Source organism: Calonectris borealis, chromosome 4, assembly GCF_964195595.1.
Source record: "Calonectris borealis chromosome 4, bCalBor7.hap1.2, whole genome shotgun sequence".
NCBI lineage: Eukaryota > Metazoa > Chordata > Aves > Procellariiformes > Procellariidae > Calonectris > Calonectris borealis.
In genome coordinates this window covers 9,306,584-9,332,595 of record NC_134315.1, presented here as the reverse complement: position 1 = coordinate 9,332,595, position 26,012 = coordinate 9,306,584, and the positions used below count along the sequence as shown (strand labels likewise).

At 46.4% G+C, this 26,012-nt stretch overlaps 1 protein-coding gene across 1 annotated transcript in view; it reads right to left on the bottom strand.

The window, feature by feature from the left end:
• Positions 1-2,730: 2,730 nt before the first annotated feature.
• Positions 2,731-26,012, bottom strand: part of FGFR3 (fibroblast growth factor receptor 3) — a 55,562-nt gene continuing 32,280 nt past the window's right edge. The window contains exons 4-18 of the mRNA XM_075148547.1: positions 25,223-25,392; positions 20,370-20,493; positions 19,753-19,943; positions 14,684-14,828; positions 11,796-11,983; positions 10,735-10,883; positions 10,522-10,643; positions 9,332-9,442; positions 8,961-9,151; positions 7,442-7,564; positions 5,759-5,829; positions 4,191-4,328; positions 3,731-3,836; positions 3,449-3,644; positions 2,731-2,866 (exon numbers count right to left, since the gene is read on the bottom strand). Of these exons, the coding sequence (XP_075004648.1) occupies positions 3,480-3,644; positions 3,731-3,836; positions 4,191-4,328; positions 5,759-5,829; positions 7,442-7,564; positions 8,961-9,151; positions 9,332-9,442; positions 10,522-10,643; positions 10,735-10,883; positions 11,796-11,983; positions 14,684-14,828; positions 19,753-19,943; positions 20,370-20,493; positions 25,223-25,392 (1,994 nt within the window). The 3' untranslated portion in view covers positions 2,731-2,866; positions 3,449-3,479. The remainder of the gene's footprint in view (positions 2,867-3,448; positions 3,645-3,730; positions 3,837-4,190; positions 4,329-5,758; positions 5,830-7,441; positions 7,565-8,960; positions 9,152-9,331; positions 9,443-10,521; positions 10,644-10,734; positions 10,884-11,795; positions 11,984-14,683; positions 14,829-19,752; positions 19,944-20,369; positions 20,494-25,222; positions 25,393-26,012) is intronic.

Here is a 26,012-nt window from a genome sequence, read left to right as displayed (position 1 = left end):
TCCCTCGTGCCCATCCCACCGGGCACCAGTTGCCCATTCTGGGTGCATCCACCTTCCCCCTTTCCCAGCGGTGGGCTCCTCTTGTGGACCTTGCACATCCACGAGCATCTGCAGGGCTGAACACGATGTCATCAGCACCACCTCGATCACGCTGGGACGCATCCTGGTCTGGGTGAAATCCGTAACAGAGGTTTAAGGAGCGATTTTTGCTCTCGTGCTATTGCTACATGCTTAATCCTCTATGAGAGCAGGGGTTAAATACCTCTATAGCTGCATGCATGCAATGGCTTGTGTGGATGTAAATATACCCATTAACAAAGAAATAATACTGCCCTTGATGCAAAATTGTTATAAATTTATTATGAATATAAAATCTGTGCTGGCCAGGACTCGCAAAGCAGCACTGTAAAAAATAAACCCTCCTGGCACTACAAATCCCAGAACCTAGAAGACTTGGTTTTGCAAAGGACCCTCACAACTGGGGAAAAAACCCAAAATTTAATAACTTGTTTATTTTTTTTTTTGTTTTGTAAAATTAAGTTTGCCATGTTAACAAAAGCAGAATAGTTTTATTTAGTGTTCATCTCACACCTTTGACAGCTGCAGCTGTCAGGCACAGAAATACAGTATTAAAATAAACTGAACAGAGTTGCTCATTGAAAAAATCACGCTATGCAAACCTGTGGATTGTAACATCAACAGTATAAAATGTAACAAAATTGGAATTTTTAATTTTTTTAAGCTTTTAAAGATAATAGTCCAGGCTATAAAACTATATAAGCATTGAATAAGAAATGTTAAAGTCAACAAGTCTACAACAGATACATCTTGTAAAAACTCAATAAATTATATATATATTTATAATATCTAGTAACATTTGAAATCATGCACAGTTTTGTACATTTTCTTTTTTCAGTACAGGAAAACTCAACGCTTCGAGTACTTGGAATGTACACAATTAGCAGACATTTGTAAGAAAATACCAAAAAATTCTTTTTTATTCCAACAAAACAAAACAAAAATCTATAGAAATCTACCTTCTCAAACTTCCATTGAAATAACCTCAAACTATAAATTATTTATTTTAGGATAAGGATTTTGTGGCTCTAAGAAGAAAAAAAATAAATCTTAAAATGAGATGCTGTCATCCTGTTATTCTGAAACATTGATATGTAATATGCACCAGAGAAAAATGGAAAGAAAGAATTCAGGATGCAATTTGCCTTGCCTCTTTGTGGTAGCAGATAAAAGTCTTCTGGACAAAAAAAACCCAAAAACCCACAAAAAACCCCCAGCCCCAAATCTCCCCCCTTGTCAGCTTGATCCAGGCTAAAATTCCCTAGTTCACGCCTGTGCTTTTAAACAGCCATCTGACATCGGGGAACAAAATAGCACAGCATTTTAAACACAGAAAATCAGGCATCGCTGGCATTTTCCAGTGAGTTAGATGCAAAAGACATACGCAGCCCTTGCACCTCTCCTGCGAACAGTGTCACTCTTCTTGCTATTTTGCTCCCATGGCATTTCTGAAACCCAAAATACAACGGTACTGGCAAAGGGGAAAAAAAAATTAGCCCGCATCATCCAAAGTCAACATTTCGCTTTGCTTCATACTTGTTATTACATCGACCACAAAGAATACCTTCATTTGAAAATAGAAAAATAAACACCCACGCCCCCTTAATGCACAGTGGTTAAACTGATGGAAGAATTCTTGGCCCTGTTTTTCTGAAATATGTAAAAATCATCTCTCTGCTGCTATTTGTTTGGTTTTAACCACTGGTGATGTATTGAAAAATAAACTTAATTTTGCTCACTGCAATCCAGGATAAACTAATATTTTTTTAATGAATACATATATATATATATTTATAACATTAAATGTAATTTGTTAAAGGACTGTACACCTATACATTCTTTCAATATTTCCCATAAACACAAAAGAAAAACTTGATTAATATATTTTTTCTCCATTTTTAATAAGTTAAAAAAAACCACCCTTAAACTCGGTGAAATTTAAAGTTTACAGTAACGCTACGCTATTTAAACCGATGAACAGATATGTTAATGTCTATAAATAACTTTACAAATATACATGTTAAGGTACAATTTTTAAAACAAAACTGTGAAGATATAAAACAAACAAACAATCTTTTCTTTCGCCCAGATCAGTATATCCTAGATTGCAATGCTCGTATTTTGAGACTCTCTCTCAGTACTGCTTTATGTTGCATTAGTATTATACATTCTTTTTTTTTTTAATATATTTATTTATATATATACAGGATATATTTATAGATATATACAGATTCTCTGGAATAAACCTTTTTGATATAAGTTAAAGGCTCTTGCCTACAGGTACCCGTAACTTCTTTCTCCGAGTCACTGCACGTAGATGGAGCCAAACCGCTGGCGTCGAGGGCTGGATGAGGAGCTGCTCCCCTCCCACTCGCCCTCGGCGAGCAAAACTATGCAAACCCCCAAAAGTGAGACTTTCTCCCCAAAACGGCTGTTCCCAAAGGTCGGGATGTGGCTTGAGACACCGTGTGGGCACCCAGGAGCCAGGTCCCCCGCCGCTCTCGGATGGGTGATGCTCTCCTCCCCGGGGACCCCCACGGCCGCTGCCGGGTCTCTGCCCGTTCCCGGGGTCCGCTCCCGCCTCGGCATGGCCCCATCGCTCCCAGCCCGGTGCAAGAGCCGGCAGCCGCCGAGCCTGGCCAAAGCGCCGCCATTTCAGGTGACTTGACTGTCTCTTTTTATCATATTTTTTTTTAACTTTCTCCATGATGATTTGCATTTTACTTCTTTTTTTTTTCTTCTTCCAAAAAGGATTCCTTCTATGCAGCTGGGTAATACGACCATGAAGCTATAAAAACGACGACAACAAAAATATAGATATTTTTATAAATATATGAATCCCTGCAGGCAACGTGGCTTTTCAGCTCCACCAAAAAGGTTCATGTACAGATTGCATAAGCAAAGAATTTCTACATTCTTTACACCTTTTTTTTGTTTGTGTTTTTCTTTTAAAAAAAGGAAGATTTTTTTTTCCTCTTCTTCGTATTGCAGGCACAGAACGGCTACTCTGGCACTCGAAACGCAAGCGCGGAGGCTGGGAGGTCAGGGCCCCCCAGGTTCAACATTCTGCTTAGTAAAAAAAAAAAACCAAAAAAATGAAAAATAAACCAAAAAAAAAATCATATATGATAGATCATCTTGGCAATAGATTAGTTCCTTCAGGCCAAACAGTGCTTCTTGACTTTTTATACAGCAAACAGGAAAAAAACACCCAAAAAACAAAAAAAAAAGTTGTTTTTTTTTTTTACCCTGAACAGCTTGACAACACCACAAATCTCCGGGCACCACCACGCAGTTCCACTGGAAGATCCTTCACTATGGTTTCATCCTCGGTGCCCCACCCTCGTGCCTCCGTGGGCACGCTGCCCACCTGTCCATCTGTCCGTCCGCCCGGGGTGTCCTCACGTCCGGATGACGCCGTTGCAGGGGGGGTGCTTGGGCAGGCAGGGCTCGTCGGGCAGCAGGTCATGTGCAAAGACCGAGTCGTCCCCCGAGGAGCAGGTGCTGTGGGTGTCCTGGCCAGCCGGCGAGTACTGCTCGAAGGGCACCGAGAGGTCCAGGTACTCCTGTCAGGGTGACAGACCCATCAACGCTGGGTGGCCCCCGCTGGGGACCGCGCGACCCCTCCCTGCTCCCACCCTACCACACTCACATCGGTTGATGTCACGGTGAGGACCCTGTCCAGGTCTTCCACCAGCTGCTTGAAGGTGGGCCGCTGCGATGGGACGGCGTGCCAGCACTCCCGCATGATCATGTACCTGCATGAGACGGGAGAGGGGACCGTCACCCATGGTAGGGGCTAAGCGGCGCCCATCCACCTGCCCACCACCCCCAAATCGCCTGAGAGAACAGCTATGGCCAAGGCAACTTCAGCCATGGTGGCCTTGGCGCGTGGCCAGCTTGGGGGAGGCGGAAGCGGGTTTTGTGGCTCCACCCGCCAAACAAGTCATGAGCTGAGCTGAAATGTGTTGGGATGGGTAAAACTACCCGCTGCCAGATCCACAATCTCACAGTGGGGATGTCCCACCGGCCTGAGCCATGGCCTGGGGTGGCATTTGGCCGCAGAGGGAAGGGGGAGCGGCAAGGAGGTCACCCCCCCACCACACACTCACAAATCATGGGTGCAGTTTGCAGGTTTGTCCATCCGATGGCCCTCCTTCAAGAGTTTGAAGAGTTCCTCAACAGGAATTCCCGGGTATGGAGACCCTCCCAAAGTGAAGATCTCCCATAGTAGCACTCCAAAAGACCAGCTGGAAACCAAAGAAAGATCTTTAAAATTCAATGAGGTTTTTTTCCAGGGCCCCCCCATATCCCCTCCCCCCGGCTCGGCTTTATTTCTGTGCAGCCATGCATAGCTAACAAAGTCATCAATAGCATGACTAATTGCCTAGGCCATTTTTACTAGTTACTTGGAGATCTCTGCTGATCCAACTCAATAGCAAAGAAATCCCAGGCACCAAGTCTGAAATTGAAATGAGCATTTAATCAGATAGGTGACAGCCCATCTATTACCCCCAGCTCTTTGTTAGGACTTCCACCAGCTCCACTGAATGGAACAAATCAAATTATTCATGCACAGCTTCACTGAATTGCAGGCTTGGAACCACAGGCCACTAATTGTGCAAGCTGATACCAAAACTTGCTTGTTACAACACTCATTTCGCTGGCCAAGCTGGGAGAAAAATACCCCAACAAAAATCAGCGGAGCACTGATGTTACACACTCCACTCCCGCAGCTGTGCTCTGGTTAAAAGTCCTCTTTTTCAAAAATATCTTTTGCTTTCTTCATTTTCTTTTTAAAAACAGGGATTATCTGTCTCTGTTTCGCTTTCACGGACGCTCGCTCTCCCGTTCTCTAGCTTTGATTTATCTGTCATGCCCGCTGCAGCATTACCTAAGCATGGAAACTATGATTTAAGATCAATAAAAGCCAAAGTATGTGAAAAATACAGAAATAGAAAGATTCATTTGTCCAATTGCAAGCAGTGAACCTTGAGCAACAGGCAGGCTGGCTGCTGAATTACTGTAAAAATGCCATTATCGACCAAATATTGAAATAAAAAAGCCAGTGTGCATGCTGAGCTACTTCAGCCCTTGCAAAGTTCAGATGTGATACAGATTTACACGTAAGGTGGGCTCCGCTGGTTGCTTACTGTGCAGAGGCACCAAAACAGACAAGACAGTGTTAAGAAAAATAAAGGCAAATAAATGAAGCGGCAAAATTAATCCGAGAATATATTTGTTGAATATTCTCTGATCAACTCTACTGAATATTTCAAGTTCATCCCATGTACTCAGCCGAAGCGTAACTGTCTGGGGCAAAGCGTGGAGGAAGCTGAGAGTAGTAATTTTTTGGCACGGAAGTTTTTTTGCACAAATTTTTTTGACTGCAGGATGAATTTCCTCATCTATAAACTGGACAAGAAATACCTGCCTGCCTTCCAATAATTTTTCAGCAGCTCACTAGACATCCTCGGATGAAAGCAACTAGATAACGGTAAAATAAAACCACTTGGGCAAAGCTGCAGCTTGGAATCAATTCATTTGCTTTTGCATCCCCCCAGGCACCCCAGCAGTGAACGAGCCCTGCTCGTGCTTAGCAGTACGTTTGTCTTTAAGATACGATAGGTGTTGATTTCCCTGTCATTTTATTCTTTTTGAAAAGTGCGGGTATGCTTACACATCGCTCTGGTGAGTATAGACCCGGTCAAACAAGGCTTCTGGAGCCATCCATTTCACAGGCAGCCGACCCTGTAATTAGGAAGACAATGGGAACATCCCATCAGCATATTCCCCCAGCCACAACGGCACCATCTGAATCTTCTTTTCTAATCCAGTTTGAAACATTTTCATTAACAACCACATCTGCCTTCCCGGTCACTGGGCAAAGCAGTAGTGGCCACATATAAACAGATTAGAGCGTTTGATCCCTGGATCTTCGCTGACAATCTCTGCAGTAAATGCTCTCTATAGAGGACTGTATTTCACTGCCAAGGCAGGTTTAACATATCAGAGCATCTAAATCTTTGCATGGGAACAGCATCCATTGCTCATAAATGCAGCGAGCTCTGCAGCAGAGCATGGGACAACACTTTCCATCTCTTTGGCTGGAAGAAGCAGTTTGACTCCAAGTCCAAACCCTGCTTAGGCTGAACTTGAAGGGAAACTTCCGAGACTGAAGGCAAGGGCTGGATCCTCTAAGAATCAAATCCTGATCCTGCTGGAGGCTAAAGGAGGAGGTCTGATCCCAGGTTTCCAGGGGAACATCCTACCTCAGGGTCATAAATATGGGCTGTCACATATGAGAAATGAAGACTAGATTAATCATAATTCTTTTGGGCTTTGCTTGGCCTCTGGAGGGAGTCCGAAAGGACTGTTTCATGCCTGAGGCATAATGTGGCTATGGGAGGGCTTTGTCCTCTTCTAACCCACTGTCTCATTGTGGGAGACAACTCGAGATGGGACACAGGCAGGATGCACAAATGGGATTATGCTCTCAGCTGTCCAACACAGCTCAAACAGGGAAAATCCATCTGATCTACGATTAAAATTCCCACGAATTTTTATTAATTTATGATTAAGAAATCCCGGCAATTAAGAAAGATTTCTGATACGATATTGGAAAGGCTCAGTATGGGCATGGTGGGCTTCACAGGACTGCCTGGACATTTAGACGCCTCGCAGTCGCAAGGCCCTCAGGTTCTGCAATACCCTCAACCTCTTCCGCTGCCATCTCTGCACTCTGTTGTAGTTGCAGCTTTCGCTCAGAGCTCAACATCTGCTGCAGGGCTCTGAACCAAGACATAGGTCTTCTCTCCAGCCCTTCATTCGTAAATTCATCTCTACAGAAAATATAAACGACGCTGGCACTCAGCCCTTGTCTGGGACCATCTTCTCACCCTTGGCAGTGGAGCCAAGGAGCTCAGTTGTAAAAAGGAGAGAGAAATGCATGAAAGCCAGGTAGCTCCAGGTATACAAAAAGTGACACTCCTCTGTCAAGGGCTCTGGTGGGACAGAAGCTGGCTCCTTGGGACCTTTATGAACAGCAGTGGAGCAGACTGGAAAGGGCTCCATTCCACTTTGGTAAAAATCTTGGTTTCTCTTAGTCTAAAGCCTCCTGGCCAGAGCCATGACCTCTCAACCGGCTGCTAGCACCAGCAGTATCTGTCAGGAAGAAAAGGATGGCGGGTGGACTCCTGGGGCCATCCTACCTACAGCCCCTCACGGGGTGAGGCCACCGGCAGATTTCTTCCTCCTAAGCCTCTCTGGAAAGGCAGATGTGGGACAAGGGCCACTTGCTGCAGGGATGGCCGAATTCCCTGCCAGAAGGAGAACTGCCCGTGCTTGGCAGCTCTGTACTTACATTGGTGGTCTTCTTGTAATAGTCGATGTTGTGAACGTCTCTAGCGAGGCCAAAATCAGCTATTTTCATCACATTGTCTTCAGTGACTAACACGTTCCTGGCTGCCAAGTCGCGATGAATGCACTGTGAAAGGTGAGCAAGTCAATAAATAAGGGCTTGTTAGCTGCCTGCGCCTGGAACCAACAGCACCGTGTGGTTTATAAGCTGCCGTTTCATTGACTCCCAAGCTCATAAAGCTGTGGGCACTGCTTAACTCCTCGCTTTCTGTGTCATTGCCCCATCATGCATGCTCGGTGGGAGCCACCTCTTAGCAACACCTAATCGGCAGCCTCAGCGCTGACAGAGCCACGCGTCTTTTCTCTCCGAAGGGGATGCACAGATGAGAAAGCCAACCCTCCTCTTCTGTAGGCGCCTACTGGGACATGAAGCTGTCTTTCTACCCTGCTTCCTCCAGGAAGAGGAGTGCAGACTGATGTTTGAAAGAAAAAAAATCCTCCAATTAAGATATCCCCAATACATCCACAGTAGATAGATAGAATCATAGAATGGTTTGGGTTGGAAGGGTCCTCTAAAGGTCATCTAGTCCAACCCCCAACACCATAGCTGTTAGCTGAAAGAGAAGCTAAATTAGCCCGCACTGTGCAGAAAGGGAGTTTAAAGCCACCGTGAACCATCCACCCTGAACTGCAGTCACAGGACGAACGCGTCTGACATCTGAGGCTGAACTCGCTCTTGCCGTAGTGCTCCTTGCCCGCAAAAAGAGGTCACGCCGGCTGGTGCCCAGCTTCCTGAACCCAAAGCCCGATTCTCCACTTGCTGATGTCAGGGTAAATCAGGACTAATCCCATGACGTAAGCAAACGCAGCAGCCAGCTCAACGCCAGCAAAGTGCTCCCCAGGGAGCATCCTGGGCACAGCCATGCATCGAGCCAAATCCACCGCCAGCTCCGCTCCTCACTGAGCTGGTGACAGCTGCAAACACGTGAGCTACACCCAGGATCTCAGCTTCCTCGTAGGTGCTCTGCATCTTCAGCGATCTCAGAAGGGAGATGAGGGGGACAGGGGTGCATGCAGCTCCTGACTGTGGTCTAAAGTAACGTCTCCCATGGTGGAAGCTCACAACTTGGTGTGACGCTCACCCTGAGCACTGCTGCCTGAGCCTCAGGATCGCACATCTGAAAACCAGTTACCTTTCCGAGTGGTAGAGGCTGAATTGCTGAGGAATTGCACCAAGGTCTGCGTTGCTTGCGCTTTTGTATGCGTTTTGGGGATGCTAACAGGCCTGCAGGTGACAGCGAGGGCTGTGCAGCTGCGTGGCTCGTGGATGCAGCCAGAATATGGGAAGCTTCTGCTGAAGCCTTCTGCAAAAAACCCAAGATGCTTCATACTGAAAAATTTGGTCTCTAGAGGGAGAAGCCTGCAACGCTTTGCCTGAGTTGTCCTACACACCCACAGAGCACTGCACGCCTTTGAACACGGGTCTGACCGACACTTCCACCAAATGAGGTTTCTCAACTCACTTTCTGAGATGCCAAGTACTCCATGCCACGGGCCACTTGGTAGGCGCAGGAAACCAGGTCTTTAAATGTCAACTGCTCCTCCGGCAGCTTGCAGGTGTCGAAGGAATAGTCCATGCCAGGTGGGCGACGTGCCCTGAGGTATTCCCGCAAGTTCCCCTTCGAGGCGTATTCCACCAACACGTAGAGCGGTCCTGCAAGCAAGAGCACCATCAGCATCCAGCGGAGGAACAGCATGCGCTGCCTGGGGGCTAGGCTGACCACCAAGATCTGATCTGGGACATTTTGGGCAGCCAGTGAGTAATTACACAGAAGGGGCAGTCAAACCTGAGCCTCCCACGGCCCTGCGAGCACCGGGCTGTTTTGCTACATACCGTCCTGCGTGCAGGCACCGAGGAGGTTAATAATGTTTTTGTGCTTCCCAATCATTTTCATCATTTCCATCTCAGAGACCAGGTCGGAAAGGTCCTTGTCTGTGGCATCATCTGGAGAAAACAAGAGAGGAAAGCAAAAAAATGTCAGGAAGAAAATAAGTGTTTTTTGAAGCAGTTAATACAACTGCTGCGTAGCCATGCGGGACTTTGATAGGGAAACAGTACTCAAAATATGGCAGTGTGTGTTTTTATTCTACTTTGGGAAGAATCAAAATAAAAACAAAAAATACTGTCTCAAAAAAAAGAGAATATTTGTTCAAGAAGAAAAAACAAATAGATGGAGAGAAATGTTCATATGGAAATCAATAAAACCTTTCCTCTTCTGCGTAGAAAAACTCCCCATTTTCTACAAAAGTAGAAAAATGGGGGGGAACCTCCCCAAATCAATGCTTTGGTTTGGAAAGATGGAAATGTTCCTGCTTCCAAAAACAACTTCAGAATGGACTGAAGGAAATGTAAATTAAAAGAATTCTTTTCTGGTAAGAAGTATTATTTTTTTAAAGATGTCACCCCGTGTAACCTCAAACCCGCGCTGCTCACTGTTGGAGCATCCGCCCTGCTCGCTCCAGCTGAACCCCTCAGGGTGATTCTGTCCGTGTGTTGTCGGTGGTTAGTGTGTGCGGGGGAAGGATGGGAAACAGAGACTCATTCGAAGGGGCCCAGCGACTCCCCCATTTTTGACCTCCCTTTAAGCTCTCAAGAGTTTGGGATCGAGTTTCTTCAATGAAGAAACTCCTCAAGGAGTTTGTCAACCAAATTTCTGCAAATTCCACCTGAGCTTGTTGCATAAGCTTTTGCTAGAACAGGCAGCGCTGGTTACGGGAGGAGTAAGGAGCGGGCTGATTCACGGAGCTGGCTGGAAGTGAAGGGGGTTCCCCTTCTTCTCAGGGATGCTATTACCCCTTGGCAGAGAAATGGGTTAATTCCCATTCCCTCTTCCGGATGGGATTTGCACTTTTAGGTGCTCTCCAAGGAGACAGCCCTCACCCCCAGGCTATGCGGGTGAAGGGGAAGAAAGGCTGTTCTTGCTTTCTTCTATTGTATCTGTTTGTATAAAAGACTTAAAAGAGAGGGAAGGAGAGGAAATCCCAGCGCAATATGCTGTTCTGCCCTCCGTGGACTCCCCATACCTTTTAACATCTTGACAGCCACCGTGATGGCCTTGTTTGGCTTGTCCTTATCAATCCCAATCGCTTCTGCCATCACCACTTGGCCAAAACACCCCTCGCCGAGTGGCTTCCCCAGGGTCAGGCTGGAGGGAGGAACAAGCAGGCGCGTTAGCGGGTACTGGGGTGGTGACAGTCCTGGGAGGCAAGGGGACCCTGACCCGTGGGTTGACTGACCGAGAGCGTGCCAATTCCCACTTGGGATCAGGAGGCAGTTCCAGCTCAGAGACGTTGGCCAGCATCGGCCCGTCGCTGGAGGAGAGACGCGTGATCCGGACCAGGGGCGTGTTGGAATTCATGGAAGAGTTGGACTCCAACGACACCTGCTTGGGTAGAGCAAATGAAGTGTTATTGCCAACTGTATTCCTAGGGAAGGCAGTGCCTGAGATGGATCACCGAGGGGGTTTGAGCCATCTTTGCCCACTGACACCTTTCTAGTAATTTCTAAATGGGAAATCCCCCCCCACACTCCTCCTCTCCCCCCATCCTTGCAGAAATGCACTGATGTAGGCACCAGTGGTCAGGTTTTTAGCTGGCGGAAAGGAGGGACAGGGCAGCCAGTGCCCTCCAGCAGGCGGGAGGTATAATCCGTTCAGTTGCTCTGTGTGCATCTCCATAGCGCTTACAGGCTATGGAGTGACTTCTGTTCTGGCCCTGTAAGTGCCCACCACGAGCTTGCAGCCAAAGCCGTGCAATCCATATCCTTCACTATGTGGTTTTACACGGTGCCTTTTCCTCCTGCCCCTCTGCAATTACACGTGGCGGAGCACCTCTAACTGCATGGAGAAAGAGGACCCTCTCCCACCTCCATGAGGATTGGTTTAAGTCACCAGTGACCTCTGTGAAAGCAGGACTGAGCACAATTAAACGTGCTCTTGCTCCCCAAATCCCCGCTCCACTGGGGAGCCTGGGCTGAACTGTTCCCCGGTGAGATGTGCTTTCTGGGGCATGCACAGCTGCACCGCCAGCCCCTCTTGGCCAAGGGCGACAGAAACGCGGCTGCTTGGGAGCTGCTCATGAACCAGAGTCAGCTGCCACCAGCTACTGCTCCACTGGAACAGAAACAAATGAATAAAAGGGGTTGAAGTCCTAGACTGCAGCCAACTTATGTCCTTCTTGAGCAATGTTTTTGTGGTAGAGCTTCTCACCTAGAGAGAAAATTTCAAGGAGGGGGAAAAAAAAAAAAAAGAGGGATGACCATAGGGGGGAATAGGAATCTTGTATCTACTTTCTGTTACCTGTCTCTTGAGTGGAAATTTGGAGACTTTCTGTACAGTGGGGGTGTTCATGGCTTTTTTGTTTGGCATTTTCATCCTGCAGATAATCACAATGACCAGCACGAGGATGAAGAGAACAAAGCCAGTGCCGTAACTGAGAATGCCAGCGTACACTGAGCCCGAATCATCCATTTCCATGAGCTCCTCTGCTGTGGGGTGACAAAAGACGGCAGTCAGGACGGGGCGGGCAGCTGCCTGCATGCAACTACACACACGCAGCACAAGGAATCTGGGGAGGACTTGCTCATCTATGCCAATTTTCTGAGTGACTTCAGTGAGGGGACTCTCCTAGGCCAGTGGTTTTCCACCTGCGGCTGTAGCTACATTAGTTCAGTTTGCCTTTTTCGGGGTAATTTTACTGCCCTTTGATGTAACCCTGGGGTTTCTAAGAGCATTCAGCCCACAGGTTGAAAACCACTGCTCTAGGCTGAAGGCATCTTCACGTGTTTGTGCTGTCCCTCTGACCCAGATCTTGCTTTCCCCGCACGCCCACACCACGTCGCTGGATGCCTTGGGTGTGCAAAGGCTGCAGGACTGGGGTTTGCTGCACTTTGCCGATTCGGCTTCTCCAGCAAAGATTTCCACCGGACCAGTGCCTGCCCTGAGGGACCAAGGGGCTCGAAGGGCACCCAGGGGTTAAGGCATCACACAGGGAAAAAGCCTCACAAGAGCAATCTGCATAATTATTTCATGAAAACTTAGTTCTGCTGGGAAGAGGCTGGAAGGTCTGGCCCAGAGAGGCGGCTGAGCCGGGAGGGTGATGGCATGAGCCCACCAGCAGTGGCTACCTGCTAGCAAGACTTTTTTGGGACCAGCAAAGCTCAGTTGTTTTTCTCCCCTTGTTCCTTTCAGGACAGGCACGCAGACCAGAGGAAGGAGCCATGGTGGGACTGGTTTTCTGTCCCCCACGGGCGTGCTGGCGTCAGAGGAACAGCCAGCAGTGGGAAACTTTACAATGAAGTCACGCCGGTGGGGTTAGCTCGCTAACGGCTTGTGTCCATCACTGCTGCCCCAAAGCAGCGTCTTCGGCAAGCAGCGGGAGCTTTGCCCCTGGCAGCAGCAGGCTCCGAATCAGGTCTTTGGTGGCCATGTCCAGTGGGACACGGAGAAAGAGCTGTGGGTGACATTGGGGGCTGCACCAGCCTGTGTGTCAGCTGTGCAGGGCCTGATCCTGCCAAGCGGCCATCTCCTCCTGCGGGGAAGGGTTACCAGATCTCCCGGGATCAGGCACTACGGTCGGTGCCACAGCTCTGCTGCCTTGGCTCACAGCGTCTCGCCCTCTGCCCCACGTCTCTCCTCCCGTAGCGCGGACAGGGGTTTACAAGCAGAGGTTCCCCAGACGGGCCGTATCCTGCACCTCCGCTGCGGGTAGCGCTTCGGGGCCTGCTGCTGCACGGAGGGCTGCCCCTCACTGCGTCTGACTTCAGTATAAAGTTCCACTTCAGGATTTTTGGTGGGTTTTCTCCTGCTTATTCTTTGCTTGAATAAGAGGTGTGAGTTCATACATTGTAAAAACAGCCTAACAGTTGGATGAGACAGTATGAGGAGATTCTCAAAATAACAGAGACATTAGTCTTCTAACCAAAGGAAACGATTTCTCATCCAGCGGATGGCAGAAGCAGAAACAGGATCAGATCAGCTATTTCAGAGCTGGCAAATAAACAGAGAAAAGACCAGCAGATCCCACCGGCAGCAGGGTCGGGCACGGAGGAAACCCTCTTAAGCCCCCGTAAAAGTGATTACATCCAAATCACCCGCACAGATAAAGTCAGGATTAGAAATGCCAAAATTTCCAGTTCCTAAACACATCCCGAGATGGATGTGTTGCAAGATGGACCCAAACGTGGTCTATGACTGGGTGAGTCTAAGTGGGGCATATAGGATTTTGGGTGCCCTTTCAGTAAGGGTCTGCTGAACATACTCCAGGTCTGTTCTTGCACCACCTGCAAGGCACAGCACCTATGAGATTCAATATGAATATTGCTGGTGCTTTCCTGGACCATGCTCATGCCTCCCCCGTAGCCGGAGGCAGATTCTGCAGGTGAAGGGACAGCACAGCCTCATCCCCCTCTTTGGGAGAGCAGACCCCTCTGTTGCATATTCTGCGCTGGCTTTATTGTCAATGAGAGCTTTGCATATGAAAGGACCACAAAATTGAGGTCACTCTGGCCTCGGGTTTCAAGCCCACTGCAGCTTTCATCAATCCCAGCTGGAGCAGGCAGCGCGCAATGCCCCTGGGAGCCAGGACTCCTGGGCTCTCTCTACAGATGACTCTCCTCGACCTTCTGTTTGAGATCGCTATCTTGGCCTGTTCATCCGTGAAGCGGAAATAATGCTACAGGCAGGGAAGGGTGTACTCACACCAACCACTTATGCATCTGATTTTAGGTTAAGAGACGAGGTTAGACAGAAAGGTTCCTTCATAAGATGATCCACGGCCCACGTTCAATTTAGGTGCGCTGGATCATCTGATGGGGAGGCTTCCTTCTCCCACTGGCAGTGTAAGAAGACAAAGCTTCTAATTTTGGCACTTAACAGTCTCCTAACAAAGGGGCTGTGAACACCTCCTTGTAATCTAGATCAAAAAACGATACTGGGCATTTTGTATCATTACTGCAAAAATAATTTAAATCTTGAGACGCAATGCAAAAAGTGTCAGCTGTGAATATGCAACAAAGGTCTTCTGCTGTGCGGATTTACCACCCGCGCAGCAAATCCCGGAGGAGAGCCCTCCCTGGATAACGCGCCCTCTTCCAAGCAAGGGGCGGTCTGCAGGAACTTGGCATTTCTAAAGCAAAACGTCAAGGCACCCTGGAGAGGGAAAGAGAGGCCAGCACAGAAGGAAATACCTGGTAGCACCGTCAGCCAAGCAGAGTGATGTGAGAACCCAATAGAATTCCCTGCGAGACAAGTATATTCCCCAGCATCCTCAAAAGTAACATTTCGCAAGTACAGAATCTCTAGCTCCTTATCCGTTGTGTTAACACCTGCCGTCTACAGGGAAAAAAAACACACACATATAGAAAGAGGGAAAACAGAGAATAAGCCACATTCCCAGCAAGTGTGAGGACACCACAGGCAAATTTCAAAAGCAGATTAAGGTGGGTTGGTTTTTTTTTTTTCCAATGGCCCATCTGCCGCATTTATTTATTCATTCCCCTCTGCAACCTGTAGTCAAAAGCAAAAAAAAAGTTCCCTTCACCAGGTTCTTACTCTGTCCCACTAAAGAAGCATGCAAGCAAAAGCATCCAAATGAAAAATTGCCCCCACAATATGACTGACTTTGGGTTAGTCGGGTGAGTACGGGGGGTGGGAAAGAAAGATGGTAAAAGAGGAGAGGAAAGACAGAAAGAAAGGAGAAAGGAGGGGAGATGTCATGGGGAAAGACTCAAGTGCTGATCAGAGGAACATACAAACATTTTGATTCATTAGGTCATCGAAAAATACAGAATTTTACAATTTTTTACAATTTTTTCAGAATGGGCATCTCAAAGCCATATATTCATTACACGGCCCTCGATGCTGTAATATAGCTCTGGCCGATTACAAGAAGGTACCTGTAAGGAACTTTCCTGCAGTGACACTGAGCAACAGAGCAGCCAAACCCTCCGGGCTGGAGTCAAACCCCAGAGCCCACGAGATTGCTGCTGCTTTCTATTTAACATGTTTGCTTGCATGAGCCAATGTCGGTATTTATTTCTCCATTAACTTCTCCAAGGGACAGAAATCTGTCTACTGATTATATCAGTTTTACGGGTGAAAATCTTAAACAGCTTGGTTTTCCAGAGCTTTGAACGTCACAGGTCATTAACATGCAATTCTGTTATCAGCACTCAATTGTAAGGAAGGGAAAGGAATAAAAGCGTGAAGAGTTGATAGCAAAATTTGACAGTCATTTTATTGTGGGAATTTTTCCATGGCAATTGCTGTATAGGCGTTACATTCTTGTAAAAAATAAAATTAGCAAGAAAATAAGATAAAGCCATTCAGCGTCAGTTGACAGGGTATAATACAAAATGAATAGTAATTTTAATCACTAGCTTCTTAAAAATGTTATAGCTCATTCTTGCAGTTGCCAGGGCCTTGGGACAGAGTCTGTGGTTTACCTGGTTTTGGTTTGCGAATGTGGAGCCAAAATGGTTTTTCGGCTATGCCTACGAAATTGTTGGCTCTACACAGATATTCTCCTTCATCTTGTTCTGTCACATTGAACAGATTTAGGTTAGCATCGGCTTCAGCGTTTTTACTGATCCAAGACTGCAGGAATAGACAGAAACCTGAACTTCAGTAAACCAAACAATACCTCCATCGCACCTACATTAGCTAGGATTGACTGTTCATGGCTATTTTCTTTTCGGCTGTGGCAACATCCCCGGCTCACCCTGCGGTGAGAGACCTAACCCAGGACCAGGGTGAAGAGAGAAGCTGCATTTGGCCCCCAAACCACGTGCAAGTGAACTCCCTTCCCTTCATTAGTGGCACACTCGTGATTTCTTTTTTAAAACAGACCAATTTCCCCCTTCTCCATCTGACAGCAGTCAAAGGCCCTACAGTTTCTTAATAACTCTGCAGACAGGAGCACCAGAGAAAGGGCTTAAGCAGAGATTTGTGTTTGCAACCCGGCTCAGCAAATACTGTTTCAATTATCAGATTCCAAAATAGAATTTGGAAACAAAATATAAGCAGTGGCGGTCTGAAACTCGCTGCTGACTTTGCCTTTCAGAAATTAGCTGTAATTTTTTCCACTGCTTATAGGAGCCTCTTCTTTACTAAATAAAGTGGTGCATATAAATCAAACAAACTTCAGACTCTTAAGCAAGGGTTTTATTCCTCTTCTTCCACGCTGCCACAACAGCACACCAGTTTGTTCTCTAAACAGTTGTTTTTATTTTGGTTGAAAATGCACAACTGTTTTGGGTGGCCTCAGAAGCAGCCTAGGGAAAGTCTAGAAAAAATATCAGCTTCAGTTCTGGAAATGAAAATAAAACAATTGGTCTTCTCATTTTTCGGTCTTACGCTCTCCAGCCCAGTCTCGGTGCCTTCGATTTCAGGGCCTGATCCTGCCAATATGCCTTGCAGCCCATTAAAATCAACAGGACTGCCAGATCTGATACGTTATTAGGAACTGAACCCTAATCAGAGGTGGCATCAGAGAGGAGCCCCAGTGTCCACGTCTGATGACAAACACCACCGGTTTTGACCTGATCTCATCTCTAAGGCTTACATGCTGGCAAGTTTGTCTGTCCTGACTAGTGGGGAAACGTGCCTGCCTGCTGTTACTGCCTTGTTTATAATTAAACCGGGCATGTTTCAATGCAGAACGTACAATTTAGCCTTTGACAAAGCTTGGGCACAGTGTTGCCAGCCCCCCCTCCGAAAGTGGAATGCATTTAGTGCTCTTCTGCAAAGAAAAAGGGGTTTCCTTTGATCACAAATTAGCCCAGGCTTTCAGGAACTGATGCAGGTGATGGCTTGGTTTTGTCAGGCTGTTTAAAAAATGGGTTGAAAGTACGGCATTCAATTTATCCATCTGGACTGGGGTGGGTTTTGAACCCCCCATTTAGATGCAAGGGGAGAATTTCATGTGCTGGACACCTCTCCTTCTCCCCTGCTCCGACGGAGACCGGAATACTCCCCATATACAAACTGCCCCATAGCAGCTCCTACACTCCGCAAAATCTCCTGAAGGCAGGAGGGAAGGGCAGGCTGATAAAAAAGCTTTATCTCCCCGCAGGAGAGGGCCCTTTCTAAAGCAGCTGTGGGCAGGGAGGGCTGTTAGCAGCACCCTGCTCCGGCAGCACCGCCAGGATGCTGGGTCAGAGCGACAGCACTGCACGGCACGAGGGGAACGAGTCCATAAAGCCAACGGACCGGCCCCAAAATGACAGTGAGATCATTTTATCAGATCGTTATTTTTAAAAAACAAGCACACACACATTTAAAAAAAAAAAAAAATCCCTGCAAAGCTGGGCCTGACACAGCTCCACGGAGGCCCAGTACTGGCGCACAAAAGATGCATCCCAAAATGGAAATGCTCCGTGCCCCAGCGCTGATGCCGGCATTAATACAATTCAAAGCATTCCTGATTAACCAGAAGTAGTAAATAGACGTGTGCTGGTCCTATTCAGCAAAAAAATAAAACCAAACAAAACTTGTGCTTTCAAACGCCTGCCTGTGCTCCCCTTCGAGGAATGCGGAGCCTTTGCCGTCCACAGAAGAGAAGGTATTTGGCAATTCTAATTACCTAGCCACCCCGGTGCCGCTCCAACTTAATTTTAAAACACTATTTATACGGACTATTTGTATGTTCTTTGCCACAGCAAAATGGGAGCTTGTGCTTGTGACACAAGGCACTGTTCGCAGCGGCTCTGCGAACTTCCAAAAGGTAGCACTTTATCCCACGGGGACCACACACGGAGCTCGGAGACTATACTAGATGGCATGTGACAGAGCCAGCTATTCAGAGCTTGGTACTGGGCTGCGAAACCAGGGGGAAATTCAAATATGCATAATTCAAACACATTTGGAGAGACGGCGAGAAAATAAAAAGTTTTATCAACTCGCGAGAAGCGCGTGTTGCCAATCCTGAAGAACTGTCTCCAGCCATTTCTTCCAATCTGTTATTTCAATCTGTGTAATTATTTCCAGGGTCTCTGGCTTTTATTATCATGTATCTGGCTGAGTTACAGTTTTGTAGATGCTGTCTGATAATTGGGGTTTTTTAAAAACTTCACACAAAGAGAAGGGTGTGTGCAGCAGGATGTGCACAGGGAATATCCACGCACAGGACAACCTCAGCTTGAAACTGCGGGGACAAAATCTGCTTTCAGCTATAAGCGCAGAGCCAGAAAAACTGCATTTGGGCCGACATGTTTTAATAAATACCAACACAGGATGGCTTTAATTATTAAAAGAAAAAAAAAAAGGGATTTTAAAAGTCCCATGTGCTTTCCACTCTCTATTCTCTTTTTATATTTGCATAGGTGAGGGGAAACCAGACACGCTGGCTTTGTTCTGGCTCTAATCTGGAAGTTCCCTTTCAAGAAAGCATTTTACCAAGCAGAGTCTTACTAAGTGAGTTTTTGCTCGGTAAAAAAAAGGCTTTCCTGAGCATGGATAATAGCAATGCTCACAGATGTTAGTGGCTGGAACAAGACTATCTTGGCTCTCAGGTGCTGGTAGTTCAGCATTATTTAGTATGTGCATGCTGCAGTGTGTTTACTTGCAAAAGGAAAGAATGTGTTTCAGCTAGGAGCCTTTTATTTTCATAAACCCCGAAAATACCTCTATTGAAGCTGTAAAAAAAGGTTATTTTTACAATTTTAGGTCAAATGCAATCTGACAGCTTCTCTTTCACCATGCTGCATTTCTCACAGTTGCCTCAGCTCTTGTAACTACTTTGCTTATCTGTGCCACTACAGTAGTTGTGTTATCTCTGGCAAACAGAAGAGTCTGGAACATCGACTGTAGGACATTTTTGCTGTACCCCCTCCAAAAAGCAGAGTATTCCACTGCACGGGCTTAAAGGAAAGAACAATCCCGACAGCTGTCCTTGGCTTATTCTCATGACTTTTTTCTTATAGACACAAAACAATTACAGAAAATGAGACCTCGAGCTCCCAAAAATCTGATTTAAATAATAGTTACCCTTCTAGGAACTGTGGCATTGAACATATTCTGTGGGGATTTTTTGGTTCACATTGCACTGCTAGTCTAGGGCTTATTTATAAACATGTAAATAAAGTTTATGGCTTCCATTGACGGCGAGCACCTTTACTCAGTGCTGATCTCTCTTGCCATGAGTATGGCAGTGGGTTTCTTTGAGGGGCATCCCCACAATGTAGCTGCCGTCTCTGTAACCGAGACCAAGGCAGAAGAAGGACTGTCCTGAGGGCGAGAAGAAGGAGCGTGTACCAACCTTCAGCACTGTGACATAGGGTGTCCCATCAGGTCCGTATTTGCTGCCGTTGACTTCCACGTGTTTCAGCCACTGGATGTGAGGCTGGGCATCGCTGTAAACCTTGCAGTGAAACTCCACATTGCTCCCTACCACCACAGTCTGGTTGGCAGGGAGCCCCGCTTGCAGGATTGGTCGGTGGGGTGACCTTTCTGAAAAAAAGAAAAGAGAGGGAAATCCTAATTTACCCGTCCTTCCTTCAGCAAGGATTCTCCTTTGAACCCTTCATCTCCTGGCTTTTCAGCAGAAAGGGTGCAGACTGGGATTGTCCCCCCTAGGTGTCCTGGCCACCACTCTACCCAGTGCTTCTCAAGCCAAACAGGGAAGAACCACCTGGGAATGGAGGAGGCATCTCAGCCCTGCCATTCTTTCTGGCCCCTCTATAGACCAGCTAGGTAATTTATTGATCACAGATCTGAAGCGGAATTGTTGGCCAAAAGGAAGCTTGTTGTTGGTTTCAGAAGATGGATGATCCAGCCCTTTGGGAAGGAAACCAAGCTCCTGGTTCCCGTATCACATCATGCACCTGTTCAACATCACCACAGATCAGCTGTTGAGGGAAAACAGGGAAATCTCACCTAATACATCAAGCTGATACGTGTGCCTAATATTGCCGTATTTGTTCTCCACAACACAGGTGTAATTTCCTCGGTCTGACGGCACAACACTCTCCATCACCAAGCTCCACTGCTGGTGTCGCAACTAGAAGAAGAAATCAAACCATCAAGCCTGTGGTCAAGTGCCATCATCACCAGACCATTCAAACCAGTGAACAACCCGTGAACTTCTACACACATGGCCGGCATGAATGGACCCCAGAGTAGGCCTGAAGATCACAAGGACCCATTTCAAGGGTCATTAAAGGCTTAATGTGAAAGGGAATTATGACCAATGCATGAACAGTGCAACACAATGTAATGCACTGAGATTGCAAGGGGGACTTGTAGATGCTTCCACAATAATAACAATAACGAAACCAGCTGACAGCCGAATGTGGCACCTCTCATTAGAAGAACGACTTCAGAAGGCATCAGCTAAGATAAGTCCGATCCGCTGGTCCCCTCTGCCAGACCACTCTGGTCCAGAGACTGTCAGCTCAAAATACGTACTCTTGTCTGCAGACCTTTACCAACTGCTACATACAACCCATGAGATGACTAGAAACAATGAAGATCATACTTCTTCCCTCATCTATAACATATTTTAAAGATGTGTGCTACGGAGGAACAGGGCATGGCATCTATCTGAACAGAAATGGGTGTCTACAACTAAGTTAGCCCCCTAAATTCCCTGTAAAGAATAGGAGAAAACACACTCAAGTCTGGTCCCTAGGATGCTTGGTCACCCCTCCTCTTTTGGCACCAAGTTGTATACTGGTTGGTTTTCTGGATGTGGCTCATGTCCAGAGCTGTTGGTTGTTCAGTAGCAGAAGGGAAAGCACAACCCACGTCTCTACCCTGACCTGCTGCCCTGTGCTCCCAGCTAGAACGTTTGTTTCTAATTGAGTATAAAGGAAATAACGGATACAGAAAGCAAATCTTGAATTAATACAGAAAGCAACCAACACTAACAAAGATGACTTCAGGATGTATAGCATATGAAAGCTCTCCAAATCTCTGGATATTAATTTGATGCCTTCTGCCGCCCAGAGCAGAACATTTAACTTTATTAAACATTTTGAAGGTGACTCCAAGGACACAGAAGCAGGAGATTACAATAACGCTGCACTACAGAATGTCAAGGGCTGATGGAAAAAACAAGGGTGTAACTGCTCCTGGAGGTTTCTTGCTGCAGCAGGTGAACTCAAATATGAAGTCATTTAACCTCTTCTGCTACACATAAATTGCATCCACATGCTTTCCCTGAAAGAGCCAAGTCGCAATTAAAGCCAGAATTTTGCAAAGAGAAAGGTTTGAAGTCATAGGACTAGACAGCTTAGTTGCAAGATAAGCAAGCAAAAGCCATTTTAACAAAGCCCCTTGCGTTGTAGATCTCTGCCTTCCCAGGAACAGCACTGCTGAGCACCCCGCTTTTCAGAGACCCCTGAATATAGCATTTCTTTTCATTTCGGGTTATAGGTAAGAGGAGGCTGGGGATAAACAGTCTGTACAGAAATCTCGGTTGTTGCAGATGTCTGGTCAGGTCTGACTGCACCCTCTGCCCACCCAGGACAGCACAGACGGAGCTCAATGCAGAACCATCATTACACCTTTTGTAAAGCAACAGCCCACTTGGTGCATCTCTGTAACAGCGCGGCAATTACAGGGTAAGAGATGCTCTGAGAACAGAGAGCCTGGACCCTGAGTTCACAGCTGAACATACCAGACTGTCAAGGAAGTTTCGATGCAAATTTGTGGCTGCTCAGTGGCTCATTTCCATACTGGCTTGTCTCATAGTTGTGTCTAAAGACTTCATTTAATCCACTTTTCAGCACTGCAAAGCATTTGCCTCTGGAACGCCTAGGAGCTACTCCAAGGAAATGGGGCTCGAGATACATGGATGACTCCCTAGTCTGACCTGTATTATGAAATCAGGTCCAAATCAGGTGGTTTATTTAGGATGTACTTTCAAAGACACTTTTATGACACTTTCAAAGAACTTCTCTTCGTCAGGTTCGTGATGGGGACTTTGGGCTCTGAACAGAGAGGAGAACCTGGGGGGCACAGACTCCTGGGGCAGAACTTGTTTGGAAACTCTTGTAGAAGCAACAAGATCTTTTTTTTAGGTTGAGACTGGTGTCTAAATTTAAAGGATAATAAAAAGGGACGTTCCCAAGTTAGGACAGTCGCCGTACTCGATAAAACACTAGAAACATGAAGTGACTTAGTGCAGGCATTAATCAAGTGGGTGAGATACTGGAAATCCCTCTGGGTTATTTGGTGTTGTCATTCTTGGCAACTTGTGAAACAAACATTTGCAGACACACTTGGAACCTCAGTCCGTGTTTGCCAGACTGGTATGCAAGTCAGTGCAATGGTCTGGGGAAGGGATAATCCTCTATCTCCCCTCCCCCTCCATCTTCCCTTCTAGGGTCATTTAACACACACAGGCTTACGATATTAGAGATTCCAACAAGGATTTAACCATTAATGCTCTTTGGGAAATTTCATATGATAAGTCATATGAGTTTCTTTTCTTTACCAGTTAAGGATGAACTGTAACAAAACTAGGTTAGCCTGGACTTCACGTTTTCAACACTCGCCCTTCTCTCTTGCAGACTTAACACCGGGCAATCACACGGGATCTAAATGCCATTTGTAAGAGGCAGAAGTGGAAGAGTGGTCAGCTTTCATCTGCTGACCACAGATCTTTCACAATCAATGTTTAAACTCTTCCACACACTGAAAACAAATGAGAACATTCCCAGCTTAAGGATTTCTGGGTTCAGACCAGATCTCAAGATGAAGTAAGCCAACCAAACTCTGCCAGATCTGGATCTTGCCCATTCTTTTCAAGCTGTCTAATCCTGTTATGAAGCTAAGTTGTAACAGGGAATTTAAATCTTAAATACATGAGATACTGAGCAGGTTTTCAATCTCTTTTTCTGGTTCAAATCTCAGCTGATATCTATCAGTATATTTATACTGGATGAGATTTACATTAGACAACTTACATCTAACCGTGGCTAAAGAGCAAAAGCAAGCAAGTAAGGGAAGGAAAATTACAGGGAGAGAAAGATGTCTTTATATCAAGAAAGGGACAAAGAACTACACCTAGACAGATAGAGAGCTTAAACCAATCTTGCTGTAATTGGCCTGACATTGCCTTCAATAGCTCTTTAAGCATCGGCTTGTTGCTGGAAGGTGCCCCTAGAGAAACAAAGCACAGCGATGCCAAAGACTCACTACTGCGTTGCAGAAGATGAAACGTGTCAATTTAAACTCAAGGATAGATTAAAACCACTGGGAAGTGGGTAGGGGAATTGCTTTCAGCTTTAGAATTTATTCTGCAAGCATAATTTAGTGCAGCTGATGTCACATAGTTTTGTAAAAAGCCGCTCGAACGGCGCACGCAAGCCTGAAAACACTTCATGATGATCCTTACAGCCTGCAATTAGTAAAAGATGCTTGTGCTTTGTGAATGTTATCTGCTGAAAGGCTGTTTACCCACAGGAGTTGCTTCCCCACTTCTTTTCCCTCCTTAACTTTTCAGAAGATCCAACCCTGAGCATCCAGGCTGGAGCACGGACAGGGCTGAGGAGGGAGCTTCAAAGGCTTCACTGGAGCAATCACAAAAGGCTCTTTCAGGAATGGGTCTGAGCTAACAGGAAAGAACAGCCCAAAACTGTGGGGAGGGAAAACTATTTTGAATCCTTTTCTGGTTTCTGGAGCCCGGCACGCTTTGCATGCCTAGCCCCCCTTTGAAGATGCTACAGATGTGGTAGGCATCAGCACACAGCTATTCGGAGTACTGATGAAGGTGCCTTCCTAAAAATCACCTTCTCTCCTTAGCAGTAGCCCAGGGATACGGCAGGGCTGGCAGAGTGCAGGCAAAAATTGCTGCTCAGAAGTCGTTTCTGCTACGCTGATTTTGTTATAATCAGCTGCTGCCAGTTTTATTCTCCCCAAATAAAACCAGAAAGGAGTTTGCCTTTGACCTCAAGGGGACAAAGTAATAACAACAACAATAAAATCAGAGAAGAGCTGATTTTCCTGTTAAAATCCTGCCATAATTTGTCATATACAGTTGCCCTGGTTTCGGCTATACCAGCTACTAGGAAGAAAATTAACTCTATCCCAGCCAAAACCAGGACAACAGTAGCACAGAAACTTCTGGCTAATTAAATAATTTGAGTGCAATGGGTTTTTGTGTCCCTTAGCTCTATCTATAAACACAAGCCAGAGCATTTTCCAGAACACCTTATGGTAGAAAGGAAGGAGGGAGAAGCAAGCAGCCAAGGAGCAGATGCTATTACTCTGGCTACAAGGGAATCCAACACTTGACCGATGGTCAGTGATTTATGCCACAAGAATGTTAATGACCACCAGCACGACGGTCCAGCTCTTTGGTGAGGTCCTTCCTACACCTTCAAAGGATGCAGAGTCGGTTTTCCTTGAAAGCTGGGAGTAGCTACGGCTCGGTCTAACACGTCTCAACACACTGGGCAGATCTCAGAAATTAGGACAGAAGTTTCTGTTCCTGCTTTCTCATCACTGTCCACAACGCAACAATAAACCCAGCCTCATTTTTACCTTGCCCCTGAATAGCCACTACAGACAACCTCAGAGGGAATTAGCCCTCAATCCCAAGGGACAGCAGCCCTTTTTAACCCTCTGGTGTCAGCAATTGCTAAGGCTGCCAGAGATACCCCCATTTCCAAACAGTCAGGACCGTGCTCTTACACCTACCAATGTTAATCACTGAGAAATACAATTTTCTACAGTCGGTAGAAAACTCCTGATAAAAACAGAGATCCAAACCAAGGCCTTACCTTGATGCCCCCAATCCTATGCTCTCCCTTGAACTCCTTGCCGTTTTTCAGCCAGTAGATGGAAGGAGTTGGGTTTCCACCCGCCGGACATCGGAAGCGAACGGTGTTGGCAGCGGGAACTGCCAGCAGCTTCTTCTCCATCTTATCTGGCCGGGTCCAGAAGGGGACACCTGAGAAAGGGACGACCAAGTTGAACAGGCCCATTTCTGCCGCGGAGGATATCAGCTGGTGAGCAGATGCATTTGAGGAGGCTTTGGCATGTGCGGAGTGACAGTTAAATTGCTACCTGCTGCAGTTAAGATAAATGACACAGAAATGCTTTCCAGCTAAATGACTCTCATAGACATAGACAGGGTGTTTGCATTTTAGGTTTGTGATGAAAGGTTCATGACCAGGTTCTTGTCTCGATAATGCCAGTATAAATCTAGAGTAGCTGCTTTTAAATCAACAGGGAGAGTTATCCTGGATCAGGATGAGAATCTGGCCTCAGCGTGTAAAAAGATACAGATGTACCTTCGGGACAATAGTAGCCAAGAAGCATGAACAGCAGAAAGATGTTGGAACTGTAAAAAAATGTTGATGGGCCAGCAAGGGAGCAGAGAAAAACTGTTAGCTGAGTGCACTGGAAAATTTTGCTTCTCAGTGAGCACAAATATAGTGTAGCCTCCTTAAGGGAAGGAAAGAAAAAAAAAAAGCCAGTGCCAAACTGGTTTATCGTGTTTAAGTTCTTTAAGTACAAGTGATTTTAGTTTTAAAGATTCATGTTACCTTTGAACAGGGATAGGTTTTA